The 19,659-nt window shown below is 37.5% G+C and overlaps 1 protein-coding gene across 3 annotated transcripts in view; it reads left to right on the top strand.

Moving 5' to 3' along the window:
* The window catches only part of LOC117411031 (stromal membrane-associated protein 1), an 88,888-nt gene that overhangs the window by 50,766 nt on the left and 18,463 nt on the right, over positions 1–19,659 (top strand). For all 3 annotated transcript variants that reach the window (XM_059025002.1, XM_034018044.3, XM_034018043.3), the window contains one exon: positions 16,852–16,936. In XM_059025002.1, coding sequence (XP_058880985.1) covers positions 16,852–16,936 — 85 coding nt within the window. The remainder of the gene's footprint in view (positions 1–16,851; positions 16,937–19,659) is intronic.

Genomic DNA, 19,659 nt, shown 5'->3' with positions numbered 1-19,659 from the left:
TTCATATCCCCATAAAACCAGTGCACAGGAAGTACCTGCGTTTCGCTTTTCCCTAGCTCCCTGTGTCTTCTCGACGTGCATGGAAGCTATCCTGGCTCCTTTTGAGACTCAAAGGCATCAGAGTGCTCAATTATCTGGACAACTGGCTCATTTGCGCCCAGTCTGCAGCACAGGCAGAACTTGTCACTGTCCACCTTCAATGGTTGGGCCTTATGGTGAATCCTGTGACGTGCCAGCTCACACCTTCTCAAACAGCCTCCTGTCTAGGAGTGTGCTTGGACTCCAGGTCCATGCTGTCCACTTCAGACAGAAGAGTGCAGAGAATAGCCGCCTGTCTTTTCAGGTCAACAGAGCGCTCACGGTAGTGACGTTCCAGAGACTTCTGGGCTTGATGGCAGCAGCTTCCCAGACCCTTCCATTGGGTCACCTGTGCATGTGCCCTCTGCAGGCCTGGTTCAACAGCAGGGTTTTTCAGCCCGCATTGAACCGTGGCTGCCTATTGACAGTGTCTTGTCACTGTCCTAAAGGCGCTCTTGGTTGAAACAGACGCCTTGGTGCCCATCTACGCCTCGGTGTAGCGCTGGGCAGTGTCACCAGAAGGGAGGTTGTCACCACGGGCACGTCCGGCCTGGGAAATCCACCTCTACATTAAAGGTCTATCTGGCAGCCATTTCGGCTTGCCATGTCAGAATTGACTCTGTCTCCCCAGGAGCTCACTTCCTGGCAGGGCCATTTTCAGCCGCATATGAAGGACCTTGTTCCTCGCTGGAGGCTAAACGTGGTGCTTAATGAAGCCTCCATTTTTATCATTCAAAGCGACTTACTTTCTTGCTTGCTATCACCTCCGCAAAGCGGGTGAGTGAGTTGCAGGCATTTTCTATTGCAAAAGCCTGATTAATTTTTACAGAGGCCAGGACAGAGGTTATGCTCCGTACCAATTCTGTCTTTTTGCCAGCATGCTCGGCACTCCATGTGAACCAGTCTGTGGAATTGGAGGCTTTCCATCGACCTCCTTTCCAGTCTGACAGGGAGCGACATCTCCATATGCCCAGTGCAAGCTCTGGTATACTATGTTGACAGGACGAAAAGTTGGAGGCAGTCCAAACAATTTTCTGTCTACTAAGTCCCATGGTCTAGCCCTGTCTAAGCAGAGGCTGTCCAAATGGATAGCAGATAGTCAGGACTGCTTATGAGCTGGCCAATTTGCCCCCTTCAGAAAAGCTCACTGCCAATTCCACCAGGGTGCATCTGTTAAGGACATTTCAATGCAGCGGTGTAGGCTATTCCCCATACCTTTACTAGGTTCTACAGACTTCATGTCGTGGATCCTCAAAACCCTGTTTTTGGACCTAGTGTTTAGGGCGGCTTCTCAGTCAACCCTTACAACACAGGCATAGAGGTGAGTTTCTCCCTAAATTTTTTAGCCCCAGCTACTTGCTACTGGGGTTCCGTATGGTAACACACAAGGCAGCCTCTTGGCTCAGCCTTGTAGCATTCCAGTTGTTCTGCAATATTGCCCTTGCGACAGCTTTTGTGCACTTACCCATGCGGTAATGGTTACATTTCGTACTTGAAAGGGAACGTTCGGTTATTATCGTAACTGGTTCCTTGAAATAGAAATGTAATCTTTAACCTTCAAGGTAGCTGCGTCCATGATTGCAGCAGACTTGAAGGAAACATTTTGAGGTCTGTGACTGCAGGGGGCGGGCCATGACCACGTCTCAGGCTCGTCAAGCGGCTTTGATGTATCTTATTAAGGTTTCGGGCCTTCTAAGAGGTAAATACCCGTGCAGTAATGGTTACATTTATATTTCAGGGAACCAGGGTTATAATAATAACCTAACCTTATGTTTATTTCGCACATTTACCATTTTGCTTGGTAAATGTCGACATTTACCAGTAAATCTTAACATTTGCCAATAAAGTATGTACTTCACGTGCCAATGTTCAGAACAGTATGAGGAACACTGTTGCTGCAAATATTTGTGAATCTTCGCAAAGTGACACCCACAAAGCTAGCTTTAGTGTTATTATATACAATATGGCATCTTTACCTTGCTGATGGGTTTTTTAATATTGTTTGTTTCCTTTAACAAATTTCTAAGAGAAATGCATTGTTCCTGAATTGTACGATGAACACTTGGCTGTCATCAGCAGTCCTACTTTGTTTTGTTTGTCATTTATAGACCATTTTGATCAGTTCTGTAATATCCATCAGGTTCTGCTTGCTCTGTTTTTACTTTTATGATAATGTACGGTTGTTACTAGGAGGTTATATTTATGAAACCTCTCTGAGTGGGGATGCATAATTAATACTGATGAGATATTAAAGCATAATAATGCCTTCTCTGACTCTCTCTATATCACTGGTACACTGGTATTTTCTAAAGATTTCCTTCATTTGTATTTATAGCACTTGCATAATTCAAACATATTTCCATGTTTGAGAGACCATTAATGTTATAGAAACTGATTTTGACACGAAAATTTCCTGTCTTTTCTTTCTTCAAAAACAGTCAGATGAGTTTTATTTGTGATTTTCATTTTCCACATTTTGTAGCTGTAAGGGCTGGATAATTACAGATCATGATAACTTTGATAGTCTTTGGCTATAATAATATATAAAATATAATTTTTGTGCAGGCTAAGAACTTTCTTGAAATATGATGTGTTAAAATGTTCTCTGTAAAGTTTTGTAATGGTGTACTCACAGATCTACTCATGCGTTGAATGGGATGATAAGGTTCAGTGTTTCTGGTAATTTTTCAGAACGGGCTGCAACTGTCAAGATAGTCCTCCAGCTAGCTAAAGTAATGTCGACAATGCTCCAAATGGGCAACATTTTCAAGGAAGATTGCCTTTTAGAATGTCAGATGCAGATGATCACGTAACTCATTCTGTAATGGTGGTGCTTTTTTAGAGGGTGGAAGGGGGCAAATGTAAAATGCGCTACCCCTTTTAGTATTGAAATAGCAATGGTGGGGTAACGTGGGTGCCTTTTTCATATGTGGAAGACTAGATGTCTGTGCTCAGACTAACAAAGGTGAAGGTTTTGAATGAAGTCCCCATCTGCAGGAGGAGTCGTACAGAATAAACATTGCTTGTTTTTGCCCTTTTAACACACGGTGAGAAAGTCAGTGTTGAATTCATACACATTTCTCCTCCGTGTGTATCCCGTCCCATCCCTTCCCATCCCCCACCCAAGTTAACATTTTACCTATCTTTTTTTTTTTTTTTTGGTTACATTATTGTATTAGATTGGTGTGCTTTTTGTTATGCAGCGTGACGGATTGTTTTGACTTGAATTGCACTGGTATGACTGCATCACCTGACTAGAACTGGAGTGATCTAAAGCTTTACATACTGACCAGCAAAAAGCAGCACACCAAAAAAACTACACACAAGAAAGTATAACCAGTTTATGAACTGTATTTAGAACTCCTATCCCTTAAATGCAGATTATTTAAGGAATTACAATAAATAAATAAAACACAGTACCTTACAGTACCTCTAATTTTTTGATTCCATCAAGAAGATGGCAGACAATTACTAGGGGGGATAGACAGCTATGACTGTCTGTGAAAGAATACTGCGGTATACACTGGACTGGTGGCAGGGATGATGCCCACTTTTGGAACATGTCAAAAGTAGTCAATTAAATTGCACATATTTAAAACATGAGGGAGCATACATTATATTTGCGTATACTGTATGATCACCTAAACTGCTGCAAAACCCTGCTCTTTTGGACAGTGTGCCATTTGTTTTGGTACCAAATTTTTTTTTTGTTTGTTTGTTTGTCAGGAACCACTGACCTATTCCTGATTGGGTGCAAACAGAGGATATTGTGAATCAAGACCTTTTCATGGCAATACCCTAGTTCAGTGGTTCCCAAACTCTGGTCCGTGAGTAAACTCCAGGTGGTCCGCAAACAACTCCCAAAGTTCAGTTACGCAATTCTTGCAAAAAACAGTTTCTACGCAATCACACGTTGTGCTGCTAATAGTACTAAGCAACGCAACAAATAGCTTTAACTACATGATTGATATATATATATATATATGTATGCAGTCTGCATTTTCCCCTTTATCTGTTTTCTTTTATTATGGGTGTGTTTATAAATTAATATACTGTATATTATAGCTCCCTTTGATGCAATACCGAGCATTGCTTTCAAAGCCGCCATTAACTGAAACCGCTTTCTAATGTAAAACAAATACCAACTAAATAACTTACACATTATGAAGACACATTTGTCTTGTCCAAATTACACTTTTTTCTTTTTTTTTTAGCCAGCATTATTTAAAAAAAAAAAAATCTATATCTAGCATTCACGTAAATGCACTGCTTTCTTTTTTTTCTAAATTTAATAGTCGCCAATTGTGGGCGCCACCTGATGGGAGTTCCCGTCCACGGTCGGCAATGGAATAGCCTGGACTCGAACCGGCGACCTCCAGGCTATAGGGCGCATCCTGCACTCCACACGGAGTGCCTACTCGGGAGCCCCCAAACGCACCGCTTTCTAATCTGTGCTCATTCTACTGCTTGTGTTCACTGAACTTCAAGAAAATAAAAAACGTAATCTGCCTGTCCCAGCCTTTTCGCTCGGCATAAAAGTAGCGCACTGTATTGAATATTTCTAACTCTGTTAGAATGACTACATAAAAAGTAAATAAAAATAAAAAAATCTTGAAAACCACAGTTTTAGTACTTTTCATTTTCAACAATATATGTGCTACAGTATTGCCACGGGTAAAGGAATATACCATTATTTCAATACATTTTTGGAGAGGTTAGCTGCAAGTAAACATGTCCTAAAAGGTCAATTAAATAAGGACAAGTCTGGTTGAAACAAAGTCGTGCAATGTATAAAATGCTCTGCAAAAGAATTTTTCTTTTTTTTTTTTAGAGCTTGTTGAATAAAGTTATTTCTTCAAAATATATGTTTAGAAATGCATTATTTGATATGTATCATTAGTTTTTACTCACATTTCTCTACTTTTCAATTTATAATAATAATAATAATTATAATAATAATAAATTACATTTTATTTATAAGTGCTTTTCAAGAATCTCAAAGTGCTGTACAAGGATACACACAAAAACACATGACAATACATAAAAAACACACAGACCATCAACCAAGCAACTACAAAAATTATACATTAAAGGCCATAATAAAAAAATAAGTCTTTTAAACGAGATTTAAAAATGTCCACTGTCAGAGTCTCTGATCGTTTTGGGCAAAGAATTCCTCAAGGGTAGCCAATCTTGGCATGTGCAATCCATTCCACAGCAGGACTTTGTTTCAACCTGATCTGTCATTTAAATAAGGAATGTTAACAGAAACCTTAACTTTTTTTATGAATATTTTGAATAAAATATATGAATAAAAACCTAAGGAAATTCATTGAAAAATGTCCAGGTTGACACATATGCATAATGGTGCAGAGTTAAGGTTGACCTGCAATGTCCTCAATATTGAGGGTTTTGCTTGAGTAACCTTAACGTTACTTTAACACAGTTTTTGCAATGAATGAATATATATTAGTGGTGCAATCGGCACCCTTATTTCGTATTCGATTATCGTATAGACGTTTATGAACAATAATCGATGCATTGACGTTTTATTTTTCAAAATAAAGACAAACTTTTTTTTAACAGATCTAATAACTAAACACACTGTTGTGCATAATAAACAAAAAGTCACAACTTATATTCAAATTAAAACACTTTTGGATTATAAAAAAGAAATACAAAAGGACTTGAGTTTTTAACAACTGAAAATAATATGCTTGTGTCCGCATCAGATGGCCCGTTAACTTTGTATTAATAATAATAAAAAAAATACTATATTTTAACAGAAGTAATTTCTATCTGAACAATGGTTGTTCATTACTGTTAACATTTTATTTCCAAAAGCAAAACATTTGAATTTATCTAATAAATCCTGACTAATTTAACTGTCGTACTAAAGTCAGCTTCTTTTTATATAATATTGCCATATAATCCAAACACAACATGCTTTGAAACAAAAGGTAATCGGTAAATTTAACATAAAAATAAAAATTTAAAATTAAATTTAAAAAAAAGTATTGCATTAAGTTTTAAATCAAGAAAACGTGAATAGCCCTACTTCTGAATTAGCTTGTCAACTCGAATGTAGAGACCTTAAGTGTGTATCCTAGCAACGCGCTACTCTACCGTACTAGAAATAAAAGAAGCGCACTCTCACACACTGAAGGTTTTAATGCTAAACGGCAACAGACTTCAAACTTGGTTCTAATTTGATGCATCTATTCACCAATATGTAATCGAAGCTCGGAACATTTAATATAGATGTAATATGTCCTTAGAGGAGGCTGAGCCTAAATGTTTCAAAGAAAAAATAAATATATATATATATATATATATATATATATATATATATTATAGCATTAGTATATAATGTTCAATAAAATACAATTATATTAAAATACATTTTAAGAACATAAGAAAGTTTACAAACAAGAGGAGGTCATTCGGCCCATCTTGCTCGTTTGGTTGTTAGTAGTTTATTAATCCCAGAATCTCATCAAGCAGCTTCTTGAAGGATCCCAGGGTGTCAGCGTCAACATTCCAAAATTAACAGCAATTCTGGCTGCTAAGAGTACTAGCAGTGGCAGATGGTGTTCTGGTCCTGGAGGATTGTTGTTTTTTTTTTCTTTCTTTCTTTGAGGGGAGGCTCTGCCTCCTGGCAAACTCCTATCTCTTATTAAACACAGTAGTAGCAGTTGAAGATCGCGTGATCTGAGCACGAGTTTTAATTGGAGGAACCACCCACATCCTCCCGCCCCCTGCCGAATCACTGCTGTAATGCACTGAGAAAGCGTTAGTTTTTGAGTGTTGATTGAAATTGCATCGTTTTGTTTTGCAACGCATCAGCAGTTAGAAACACAATATATTTGTTATTGTAGTGTGGTGCATAAATTGTGCAGGCGTTAAATGTAAAATGGAGGATAACGCAGTTGATCCGTTGATTAAGACTGTTTTCCCCGCTAGATTATACTGAAAAACGTACGATGCAATCTGAAGGGAGGCCACAACCAAAAACTGAAACTGCTTATAAGAACAGGGCATTTCATAGTACTTGGTTTGACAGAGTGCATTGGCTGACAGGAGGTGTAGGAAATAACCGTCTTTATTGCTGGCTTTGTTTACTTTTCAGTGACTGCACGCGCATGGTCAAAGTATGACTGTATTGGTTTAAAAAATCTGGATCGGGCTATAAAGCGTCACAGCAAGTCGAGAGACCATGGCAGTTGTGAAGTTAAATTTCAGCTTCAGGGGCAAGTTAGTGTGCATACATAAAACAGTTTTTTTCTTACTGAAAAATACTGTTTATCCACCAAAGGAAGAGGGGAATTCTCTGTGTCTTCTGTCGGTCCGTCACACAGACGACAGTGGGAGCAGCGGGAAAGTTTTTTTTTATAAATTAGATCAACTCAGAGGGTACTCGTAATGACAGTAAATGTTTTTAATTATAATTAAATTACTGTTTCTGATTTGGGTTTTTTAATTCTTTTTGGGAGGAGGTTTTCCATAAGCCAGTTTGCTTCAAGATGGCACTGAGTAATGTACCTTGCTGCAGAACTAAAGTTTATCTGAATTGCTTCTTTTATATTAAATAGATACGTTTCGTATGTACAGAACGGTCTCTCATGATTTTGTTGGCCATTTATTAAGTTACAAATTAAGTCGATAGGATGTGCTTGATTTTTGTCTGACTTTCACCTTTTAACAATTTTGTTTAGAAAATATTTTATGCAAAGTATAAAGTTAAAGTGACGTGGTATTGAGATCTAAATGGTATGTTAATGTTGTATTTTAAACAAGTTTATTACAATAAATTACGGTGGACTACTGTTCTTATTTTCGACTGGCTGGTTGAGAAAATGCGATTAACAACTTCGAATTGCGGCAAAAAAATGTAAGTGATCACGCTACTGCATTGTTTTATGAACTGTTTAGAACCAGATTTGTAGCTGAAGAATGGCAAGTGATTTGATTGATGTCTGCAGGAAAACTGATTCTATCAGATTAAGTGATACTTGTATGAGGTTAATTTGCAGGCAAGCCTCTCCCAATCAATAAGAAATGAGTATATTTGAATTGAGTTAGTAAAGGCAAATGTAAATGAGCAGCCTCATCTGTGGAAATGCTTCAAACTAACCACTTAGAGTCTCTGAAGCCATTCTGTCCATAAGTAGTAGTGGATACCACACCTGCAAGCAGCTAATCCATACATGTGACAGCCGCTTGGTGGGTAATCAATATCTGCTGGATTTAGAGCTCTTTAAGATTCTAGAATTAGCTGAACAGTTTGCCCAGTGTTCCCTGGAGCTTTGATCTCTGCTGCTTTGGTTTGACTCTGGCAACGCTGTAGTACTTGTGTCAAGGGCACTTTGCTGCTTTATTATAAAAGTGGTGAAAATAAAATGCAAGTTAGTGTGTTTTTTAAAAAATCTGGAATAAGGTATTCCAATGCATTACTTTTTTTTTTTTCTTTAAATGTGTATCCCTATGTTCATTTCAAAATTCCAGCTTGTCTGAATTCTCTGAAGAATCCACAGATGAGTCCCTGTGTCATTTAGCACCTCAGTTGGAAATCCTGTCATTCGTCTTGATTTAGAATTCTGAATGGAAGCGTGGCAAGCTGGAAAAGATTAACTTGTAATGAACAGTGTATGAAATATAATTTGATCAGCAATCTATTTTATATGTAAGCTGATAAATGGGGCTTTCATTTAACGCCATGTCTGAGACAATGTGCAGCTGTAGATGCATCCCAATTCTGAACAAAACATTCTTTGTTGAAAATTGAGTGAGAGGCAGACATTACAGCAGCAAGAACATGTATTTGCAATTGTTTTTACTGTCTGATTCTATTAATGTTTGGCTTGTTACTGTAAATCTCAGATTAAGATGGAATCATTTATGGACTAATAAGGAAAGGAAAGGTGCTATCTAATGTAAATATGACAGACTAGAGACAAAGTGAGTTTTAAAGTGTGAAAAATAAAAGACAAAATCCAATTACTTTGTCAAGTCAGGGTTCGACATTACCCACGGTCTGACTGGGGCGGTTACATTTAACTAGTGTGTGTCTATATATATATATATATAGATACACAAGCTCTGGAAAAAATTAAGAGACCACTGCAATTTTTTCTTAAATCAGCATCTCTACATGTATGGCAGCCATTCCATTCCAGTGTCTGTTGAATTCCAACACAGGCACACCTCATTCTACTGAATGAGGTACTGATTAGGGGTTCACCTGAACCAAATCTTATTTAACGAAAAAAAGTATAAAAACCACTCCTGTGGTCATCACTATCCTCTTGCAATAGGACCAGCTGGATGGCAAAACAGTGCTAGTAGTACCTCAAAAGTAATTGGAATCAAAAAATGACTATTGACCATGCCCAAAGAGTTGAAAAGGAAAGTTTTGAGTGAGGAAAAGAAGGGTTCAATTCTGGCTTTACTGGCAGAGGGATACAGGGAGCGTCGGGTTGCTTCCATCCTTAAAATTTCAAAGACGGCGGTTCATAAGAACAAGGTCAAGCAGCAAACATTGGGGACAACAAAGCTACAGACCGACAGAGGGCGAAAACGACTCTCCACTGACCGGGATGACCGCCAACTCATTCGAATGTCATTCAGCAACCATAGGATGACATCAAGTGACCTACAAAAAGAATGGCAAACGGCAGCGGGGGTGAAGTGCACGGTGAGGACGGTTCGAAACAGGCTCCTAGGGGCAGGGCTGAAGTCGTGCAAAGCTAGAAAAAAGCCCTTCATCAATGAGAAGCAAAGAAGAGCCAGGCTGAGGTTTGCAAAAGACCATAAGGATTGGACCGTAGAGGACTGGAGTAAGGTCATCTTCTCTGATGAGTCCAATTTTCAGCTTTGCCCAACACCTGGTCATCTAGACGGAGACCTGGAGAGGCCTACAAGCCACAGTGTCTCGCACCCACTGTGAAATGTGGTGGAGGGTCGGTGATGATCTGGGGCTGCTTCAGCAAGGCTGGAATCGGGCAGCTTTGTCTTTGTGAAGGACGCATGAATCAAGCCAAGTACAAGGTTGTCCTGGAAGAAAACTTGCTTCCTTCTGCTCTGACAATGTTCCCCAACTCTGAGGATTGGTTTTTCCAGCAGGACAATGCTCCATGCCACACAGCCAGGTCAATCAAGGTGTGGATGGAGGACCACCAGATCAAGACCCTGTCATGGCCAGCCCACTCTCCAGACCTGAACCCCATTGAAAACCTCTGGAATATGATCAAGAGGAAGATGGATGGTCACAAGCCATCAAACAAAGCCGAGCTGCTTGAATTTGTGTGCCAGGAGTGGCATAAAGTCACCCAACATCAATGTGAAAGACTGGTGGAGAGCATGCCAAGACACCTGAAAGCTGTGATTGAAAATCAGGGTTATTCCACCAAATATTGATTTCTGAACTCTTCCTAAGTTAAAACATTAGTATTGTGTTGTTTAAAAATGAATATGAACTTATTTTCTTTGCATTATTCGAGGTCTGACAACACTGCATCTTTTTTGTTATTTTGACCAGTTGTCATTTTCTGCAAATAAATTCTCTAAATGACAATATTTTTATTTGGAATTTGGGAGAAATGTTGTCAGTAGTTTATAGAATAAAACAAAAATGTTCATTTTACCCAAACACATACCTATAAATAGTAAAACCAGAGAAACTGATCATTTTGCAGTGGTCTCTTAATTTTTTCCAGAGCTGTATATAATATGATAAAATCTAAACATAGAGTGATTGCAGTTCCTTCTAGTAAGAGCAAAACTACACTTGGTTTGGTTGTTAACAGTGACTTGTGAACAAATTGCAATTCCTTTTTGAAGGGGAAAATAGGCAAAAGTACAAAAAGAAACAAAAAGTATTCATAATGTCTTACCTACTAAAAAGTGACATCTCAATTAAATTAACATGCAGAATTTGTATTTGCAGGGCTTTTTTTCTGGCAAATTGGAATACAAAATTATTAACACAAGGGCCTTTTTTAAACAAGTGCAAAGACAAAGGCTATAAAACATTGTTTATCTTTAATTTATCTTGCCCTTGTCTGAACTTTTACAGCATTGTTGATTTGGGTGTGCTGGTATTGATGTTTAATCTACTTTGATCCATGATTTTTCAATAATTTGCATTTGTTTTAAAATATTACTAGAGCCCTGTGTTTTCACAAATATGAAATAGCACAAAATGCAACATATAAAACTAAATGCAAATATAAAACAAAGTGAAACAAAAAAAATATTATAAATTAAATATAGAATTACATGTTTAAATTGGGAGGTTTGTACAAAAAAATACTTTAAATAAATACTTGCAATCGTAGTTATCAAGGCTCAGCCGTTACCATAGACACGGTCTGAAGGAAAACTGAAGCTCTGTCTAGCACTTGCACAGATGTATGATTTGGAGCGAGTTGTTTGGGAATTAAAATTAAACAATGCTGCAAAAATGTCTCCTGACTTCTCTTGGCCACCTGTTTAATCCTCTGGAGATAGCCACTCAGGCATCAGTGGATACAAATATGTTGAAGGAATGTATTGTGAACGTGCCACTGCTGAGAGAAGTGGAAATTAAATGTGTTGTTTTTTTGTTTTTTTTTGTGGTACATGAAACTAAGCGACAGTGTGAAAGATGCGGTTAAGAATAATTTTGACTTTTTGCCATGCTGTTTGGGCTCAGGTGCAGAATGCCAGGCTATCCAATACCGTGATTTCTTGTCTCATGTACCCTGTGGTTTCCATTGACTGTGAACCATTTTTTTTTTTTCCCCCTCAAAAGTATTCACTAATTGTAAGTGATAAACCATGAAAAAGAAAACGTAGAGTTCTGTTGTATGCTTGCGTTTAATTCTTAATTTGAATATTTGTGCTAGATTGAAGCTCCTTATGAACACATGCATAAAATATCAGAAGTCCTTCAGTAACCTGCTTTTTGAGTTAATGCTGAATTCTACAACATTCTGAAATAAGCAATTTTTTGTGTTTTGTTCATTTAATATCCTTCATGCTGATTTGATTTCCATTGTGCAGGAATAAAAGTATTTCTTTCTTACTGTATTTTTATAGAGGGCATGGGCAGTATTTACTATAAATAGACAGTTAATTTAAAAATAGTGGGGGACTTCACGTATGTTACCACTACTGTCGCTAATGAGAAATTATGGTAACTAAATTATTTTCTAGGTCTATGATAAAACGAAATTTGTAGAAAGTAAAAAAATAAAAAATTATCAAATAAAAAATTTCACAGGGCTTTATTTTCCTTGTTCATGCAGTGCACATTTTACTTACAAAACTGAGCATGCAATTGTGAATGCTGCTGAAGAGATTCTTCTTCAATGCATCCACACAAATCCCAGACAGCCTTTTACAAAAATGCATAAGATAAGACCTTGTCTGGATTGTGTAAAAAACAAAGGCAGCGTACTGTGGCCATATGTCAGGGTCAGATCTTTTGATGCATTTCCGTGCTGCTTCTATTTAAGGAAAAGTAATATAGCACAGTATAGAAATGTGTAGCACATCAAATCCAAATACCTGCTTATAAACACAGTCTCTTAAGTCGTGAGTAAGCTTTTGAAGCAGAGCAGTTTTATTTTACAGCTATGGCCAAACGGTTTGCGTGGCCCTATAGAATCAATTGATTTTGATTTATAAAGTCGAATGAAACCTGCTGAATAATGTTATATTAACATATTGAATTTCATACCACTTTGTATGCAACAGAAAACTGACAATTTTTAAAAATGTGACATTTCAAAATCTAACATGATATTCTGTACTATTATAGCTTCCGGTAGACTTTTCTGATATCATTTTGTAGTTTCTTTGATCACATGATGATAAATAAAAGATCTAAATTGTGTTATTTTTATTTATTTATTATTTTATTTTTGGTTATGTTTCAAGCCTAAAATTCTAGGTGATGCAAAACGTTTGGCCATTTCCTGTAGGTTTTATTACAACTTGTTCTCAAATCTTTTTGCATGACTCGATTTTTAAAAGCATGTTTAGGCTTGCTTGAGCGGGCGCGTTTCCTGATTGTCAAAGAAATGTAGTTCAAGCAAGAGCAAGGAGGCTGTGTGGTCCAGTGGTTAAAGAAAAGGGCTTGTAACCAGGAGGTCCCCGGTTCAAATCCCACCTCAGCCACTGAATCATTGTGTGACCCTGAGCAAGTCACTTAACCTCCTTGTGCTCTGTCTTTCGGGTGAGACGTAATTGTAAGTGACTTTGCAGCTGATGCTTAGTTCACACACCCTAGTCTCTGTAAGTCGCCTTGGATAAAGGCGTCTGCTAAATAAACAATAATAATAATAAAAGAGCAAGCACCTAGGTTACTGTTTCTGGATACTTCATTGCAAGGTCCTACAGTATGACAAAAGTGCTTAAAGCAAAATCTGTAGAAAGCCAAGCTGCTGTAGTATGAATCAGTTAAAAAAAAAAAAAAAAAGCTGTAGGTATTGGGATTGTGGTTTTTGTTTTTTTAACTGCCAGTATGTAGCCTGCTGGGGTCATGTGACTGCAACCCCTCACTTGGATTGTTTACATCACGTGGATATGTTTGTTGACCCCAGCATTATTTAAATTAGAAGCAGAATTAGTACTGAACAGTACATTTCTAATAAGATAGTGGAAATCATTTATAAGCAACTAATGTGTGTCAAAGAAAATATTAAAGGAAGGTTGGGGGGTTCTTATGAGTTTCACTTAAAACGTTTCGTTCCACCTTTGAACACACTAACCCCGTTCAGCCAAATCTGCTTGTTTTGTGGCCGAGGGATTAACTGGCTATCAATTACCTAGTTTATCCCCTGATCACATTCGGCACACGGTTTCTCATATGTGTGGTCAACAGCCAGTTTGTCAACAATCGCTCGTTGTTGATCACGCATTCTCACAAATTTTTCTGGATGGGGCATTTTAACCCCATCCAGGCTATCAAACAATAATAACCAAAACATTGTGTTTTTATACACTAAACCATACAATTTAAATAATCATACAACACAAATACAAAATAATGCATACACACACACAGGGGCGGGGTGTACCCCGTCACACTATCTTATAAATGTATGTCATCGCTGTACAAATAAAGGACTAAGTAAATAATATCAATGTAACTACTGTGCACCGAGAAAAGGGTTAGAAATAATTGTGTACTTACCGATGGGTTGGTTTTGATACGGTGGGGAGACCTGAAAAGGGGGCGGGGAAGAAAATACATTTATTTAAATGTTTATATCACAACAGTGAAATTGTAATGTTTAATTTAAGTAAAGTATGCTGATATATTTATCTAGCGAGGATTATTAAAATAAAATAGTGTTAAAATATTGCCTGCTAAATAAACACATAATACGGAGCACTGGAATTGCATGGTGTGTTGTATGCCTGCGAGGTGTGGGGGACGCCGTCTTGGACGTGCGCATGTAGAACACTTATGTAGCGGGCGTGCATAATACAAGTCTATGGGGAAGTAAACTCCATAATAGTATAACCAGATGGTATGGGTTTTAATATTACGGGTAACGGAATCAGTTCATGTTAATTAACTAGAATTAACTATTATGTGTTACAGTTCTAGTGACATTGAGTCAAATAACCATGTTTGTAATAGAAGATTTAGTTAGACTGGTCCAGGGGGTGGGGCTTGCTAACAAGCAGGTATATAAGGCCCCTGTGTATCAGTTGGAGGGTTCTCTCCCCTGTGGAGGTGCCTGTGAGGTAGCACAGGTTATTAAGGGACTGCAGTGAAATGGGGGAGAATAGCTCATGTATTCAGGGAGCAGTTATTGGAAATACCATTTCTCTGGTGATTTTGTTTTGTTAGTGTCAGTATCATAATTGTCCAGTTTTGTTCCTGTCAGTCATTGGATGTTCCTGTAAAGTGTTCTAATGCTGCACTTTGGTGGTAATAGACTGTTTTAATTTACAACAGCTTGTCTGTTGACTTCTTCCTCTGCCTGTCCGCTCCAGCAGCTACCTCTGTCTACACAACCACATCCCTCTTGCAGGGGGAGTGGAAGCCAAATGACTGACCTAAGGCTGGCTTGATACGTTCAGATGTGCCTAGTGATCGTTCATTAGGACTTGATGATGGATAGGGTGACTGGCAGAGATTTCATGAAAGCGTGTTTAAATACATTGGTGGCCCAAAAGTGGAGTGACAGGTTAGCTTAATAAAACTAATTTTAGTTTTTACACGTGGTGCACCGAGAGATTTTTCTTTTTTTTTTTTTTGGCCGATTACCTATATCGGCCGTTACAGATTGGATACCAATAATAATAGATGCAGTTAAGCTATTGTAAACTACTAGAAAAAGACATAGGGCCTATATTTAAACTGTCTTATAATTGTAAGTGTTAAAAAATACACAGGTATTGTTTACTTCTTGCATTTACTTCAGAAAATGAATACAAAGAATAACTTTTATAGCCACTTGCTGTCAAACATTGCGTATTATAACTTCTACCTATACTGTACAGTAGAAAATAAAAATGTAGCCTACGCAATGTCAACTACAGCAACGTTCGTTAAATTCTTACGTTAAGCATACACTGCTTAAAAATGCAGCCCAACTTAAATTGTTTAAAAAAAAAAACATTCAGTTCTGTGCTGGAAGAAATTCAAGCATATATCGGTGTACGTTATCGGCTAAAATAACAAAAACTGGCTATTAGCCGATTCATTTGCTTATGTTACCCTCTCCTCTCTCTGTGGGATACATATCCTCCATTGTTGGTAAAAGTTATGTTTATAAACAGGCAGCACCTCCATTTTTTTTTAGAACAAAAGCATGTTGTTTACAGCACATTGATTGGGAGACTAATCATAAAATGTGTGAACTATGGAATGTTGACATTAAGGAAAAGATTATACATTGAGCCATTAGCCACACAAATGTGTTTTACCTGATGATATGTGACAACTGTCTAATCTACTGAATCGGCATGACATTAAGTTAAATGAATTATGGCCATAAAAAAAGCTGTTTTCAGACCTGATTTGAGTAAATAAAGTGTGTGTGTGTGTGTGTGTGTGTGTGTGTGTGTGTGTGTGTGTGTGTACAGTTGGCAAGATGTGATGTGCAGATAACTAATCTGTTTCCAGTGTGTGTCCCCTGTGCACTGGAGCCTTTTCAAACCACTGTTAACTGATTCAGACTATCATTAATCTGTACATATGTTTGGAGGTTAAGACATTAGAGCAGCCCTCTGACCTTTCGTTCTCTGTAGAAATTAGGGGTGATGACATATGGTGTTTGAGTGCCTGTTGTGTATAAAATATGGAACTAACAAAGGACTAAGACTGGGTATGGCTTTTCCCGTCTTCTGCCATTTTGCTTTTTAATGTGTGCATGAACCATACTGACAATTTTTTGTGCCCCTTTTTATATTCCTATTTTTTCAAAGATCACCTGTTTTTACACTGTGCTTCAGTGTAGTAAATATTTAATGATAGGATTTGCCAGACTGATATATTTTAAGTGCATTTTCCTTTGTGGGGACATTAAACCTATGTAGCTGTGTAGTCAAACTAGTTTTGCCTTGTGTGTGTTCCCAGACTTCCAGTACAGTGTGCATATGCTTTATAACAATGTCTAATAAATCTGAGGAAAAAACCCATCAACAGTCAGATAAAAAAAAAAAACACCATCTATTGAAAAACTGTATAATTGTATTAAGATATGTTTTTAAGTGTTAACTGGGGAAAGCATATAATGTCATCTTCTCTTTTGTTTTGTTTTCTTAATACAGCTACAGAAGAAGGAAGAGAAGCAGATAGATAGCAGAGTGAGTCCTCTGAAAACTGCAGAACCTGCTATTGATCTTTTAGGACTAGGTAAGTAATGAATAATAAATTGCTCCAAATTTCATAGCAGCGTAATGGCTTCAGCGAGACGTTTTGTTGGAAGAAAAGCAAGAGCCTTATTCTCCTCGTGCCAACAGCAAGTGTTAACCTGAAATGGCATGAGTGGGGATTGCTATGAAACCCAGACTAAAGTAACACATCCAGAGGTGTCTTTCTGTGTCTCTCTCTCTCTCTGTCGCATCTTTCATTCAGAAAAATATTTTAGTAATGAGCTCCTTGGAGAGAGGGAGCATAAACCCACAATGTGCCTTATTCTAGTCAAAGACACATGCCATTATTTAAACCCCCTCCCCCTCACACACACAGAAAAGCATAACATGCATCCTAACGAAGGCCTTCCTATTTGACAAATTATTCCAGTGTTGGTACCTTATGAAGTGTGATTTGATTTATTTTATGTATTTATTTTGTATTTATGTTGTACTTTGTGCACCTTTTACTATTCTCCGCTTTTACTTAAAAGTTTATTTTTTATTTTTATTTGTAGTGTACATTGCATAGTGTGTGTGTGTATATATGTATGTGTGCGTATATATATATATATATATATATATATATATATATATATATATAGAGGAGGCTGTGTGGTCCAGTGGTTAAAGAAAAGGGCTTGTAACCAGGAGATCCCCGGTTCAAATCCCAGCTCAGCCACTGACTCATTGTGTGACCCTGAGCAAGTCACTTAACCTCCTTGTGCTCCGTCTTTCGAGTGAGACGTAATTGTAAGTGACTCTGCAGCTGATGCATAGTTCCCACACCCTAGTCTCTGTAAGTCGCCTTGGATAAAGGCGTCTGCTAAATAAACTAATAATATGTATGTATAGATATATATGTATGTATGGATGTATACTTTCCCTTGACAAAGGTGTATTACACATGCTGAAACGTTGGAAAGTTGGCTCTTTGTGTGTGTGTATGTATATGTACACTGCTGTGCAAAAGTCTTAGACATGTTGCATTTTTCTACTCTGATGCATTTTGAGCATCAACTATTTACTCAAAGCCTCCACTAGCTTTTTCTACTATTATAACAACCTTGACTTGCATAAAGAAGGAAAAACATGTGTGAAATAGCTTGCATCACTTGATTTTCAAGGTGTGGTATCCGAAGCATAATCAGCAGGTACAGAGAAACATCATCTGTAATTGACAAATCCAGGACTGGAAGACCAAAAAAGCTGTCTAACAAGAATGAGCAATACTTGAAGATAATATCCTTAAGGAATAGAAAGAAGACAAGTGTTGACAACATAACTGGCAGAAGGCACAGGTGTCGTTGTCCATCAAATCAACAGTACGAAGGTCACTCTTGAAATCAGGACTTAAAGGATGTGTTGCAGTAAGAATATCTCTGTTAAGAAAGGGGAACAAGACTAAAAGGCTAAAATGTCTACAAGAACACAGAAATTGGACTATGGAACAATGGTTAAAGGTGCTGTGGACTGTTGATGGATGGACAGCGACACCTGTGCCTTCTGCCAGTTCTGTTGTCAATTCAACGCTTGTCTTCTTTCTATTCCTTAAGGATATTATCTTCAAGTATTGCTCATATATATGAGCAATACTCAGTCCTGGGTTTGTCAATTACAGATGATGTTTCTCTGTACTTGTTGATTTATGCTTCGGATACCACACCTTCGAGTGATGCGATCTATTTCACTCAATGTTTTTCCTTCTTTATGCAAGTCAAGGTTGTTATAATAGTAGAAAACACTAGTGAAGGTTGATGTTCATAATGCATCAGAGTAGAAAAATGCAACATGTCTAAGACTTTTGCACAGCAGTGTATATAAAGCAGCCTTTGTTTTGTAGCTGACAGATGGCAATATGTTTGACTTAGCAAACAAGATTTGACTCATACAAGGGTCTGTCCTACTTTTAATCTTTTAGGTTGTCAGCTATAGTACACTTTCTTCCTTAGAGACCACGGCAAGCAAGGCAGCCATCTGTTTTACCGTCAGCTCTGAAATACACTATGTTGAGAAAATACAGTAACTAAATTCCTGACTCCACAAGGACTGCACTTTAATTATTTTAAAAGTAATGTCATCATATTTTGTTATCAGTCTGCCAATAGATTAGGTAAAGTCTTTTAATGCCAAATATCATTGACTTTAAACTTTTTGACAGGTTGATTTCCAAAAACATACTGAAAAATAACACCCAGTGTTTGTTTGTTTTTTTTTACTTGAAGGACATACAGTAAAGAATGGCGTAGCCAAACTGCTACATGTTTAGGTCTACCATGTAATCCTCAAGGACTTAAAAGTAATTTTTATCTTTTTGATTTCTCAAACCTTTGAAGATTAGGTATAAGAAAACCTTAATCCATCTTCATCTTTTACTTACAGGATTCAGTGTTGAGATGTGAGAAACATGGCAATCAGATCTGAGTCAATATTTACTGTGGCATTCCAATTAAGAGGGATTATACTATCTATTTTATATGAGTCGATCCAAGCGATTTTGTTTTACACAAAATTATAAAAAATGTAGTTTTCGTTCTGTTTTTTTAGATCAAGAATGTTTGTTTTTTAATATCCACTATTGATTAAAAATGATGTACTGTATGACACATGTTGTATAAATGTTTCACCGTAAATACATAACATCAGCATACAACTTAAATTAGGTTGAGTTTAGGGTTTGATTTTCAAAAGGGTTTCAAGAAGGGTTTAGTCTGGAAGTCTGGA

Source organism: Acipenser ruthenus, chromosome 6 (assembly GCF_902713425.1).
Source record: "Acipenser ruthenus chromosome 6, fAciRut3.2 maternal haplotype, whole genome shotgun sequence".
Classification (NCBI taxonomy): Eukaryota; Metazoa; Chordata; class Actinopteri; order Acipenseriformes; family Acipenseridae; genus Acipenser; species Acipenser ruthenus.
The sequence above is the reverse complement of the archived record's forward strand: the minus strand, read 5'-3'. Positions and strand labels throughout refer to the sequence as shown.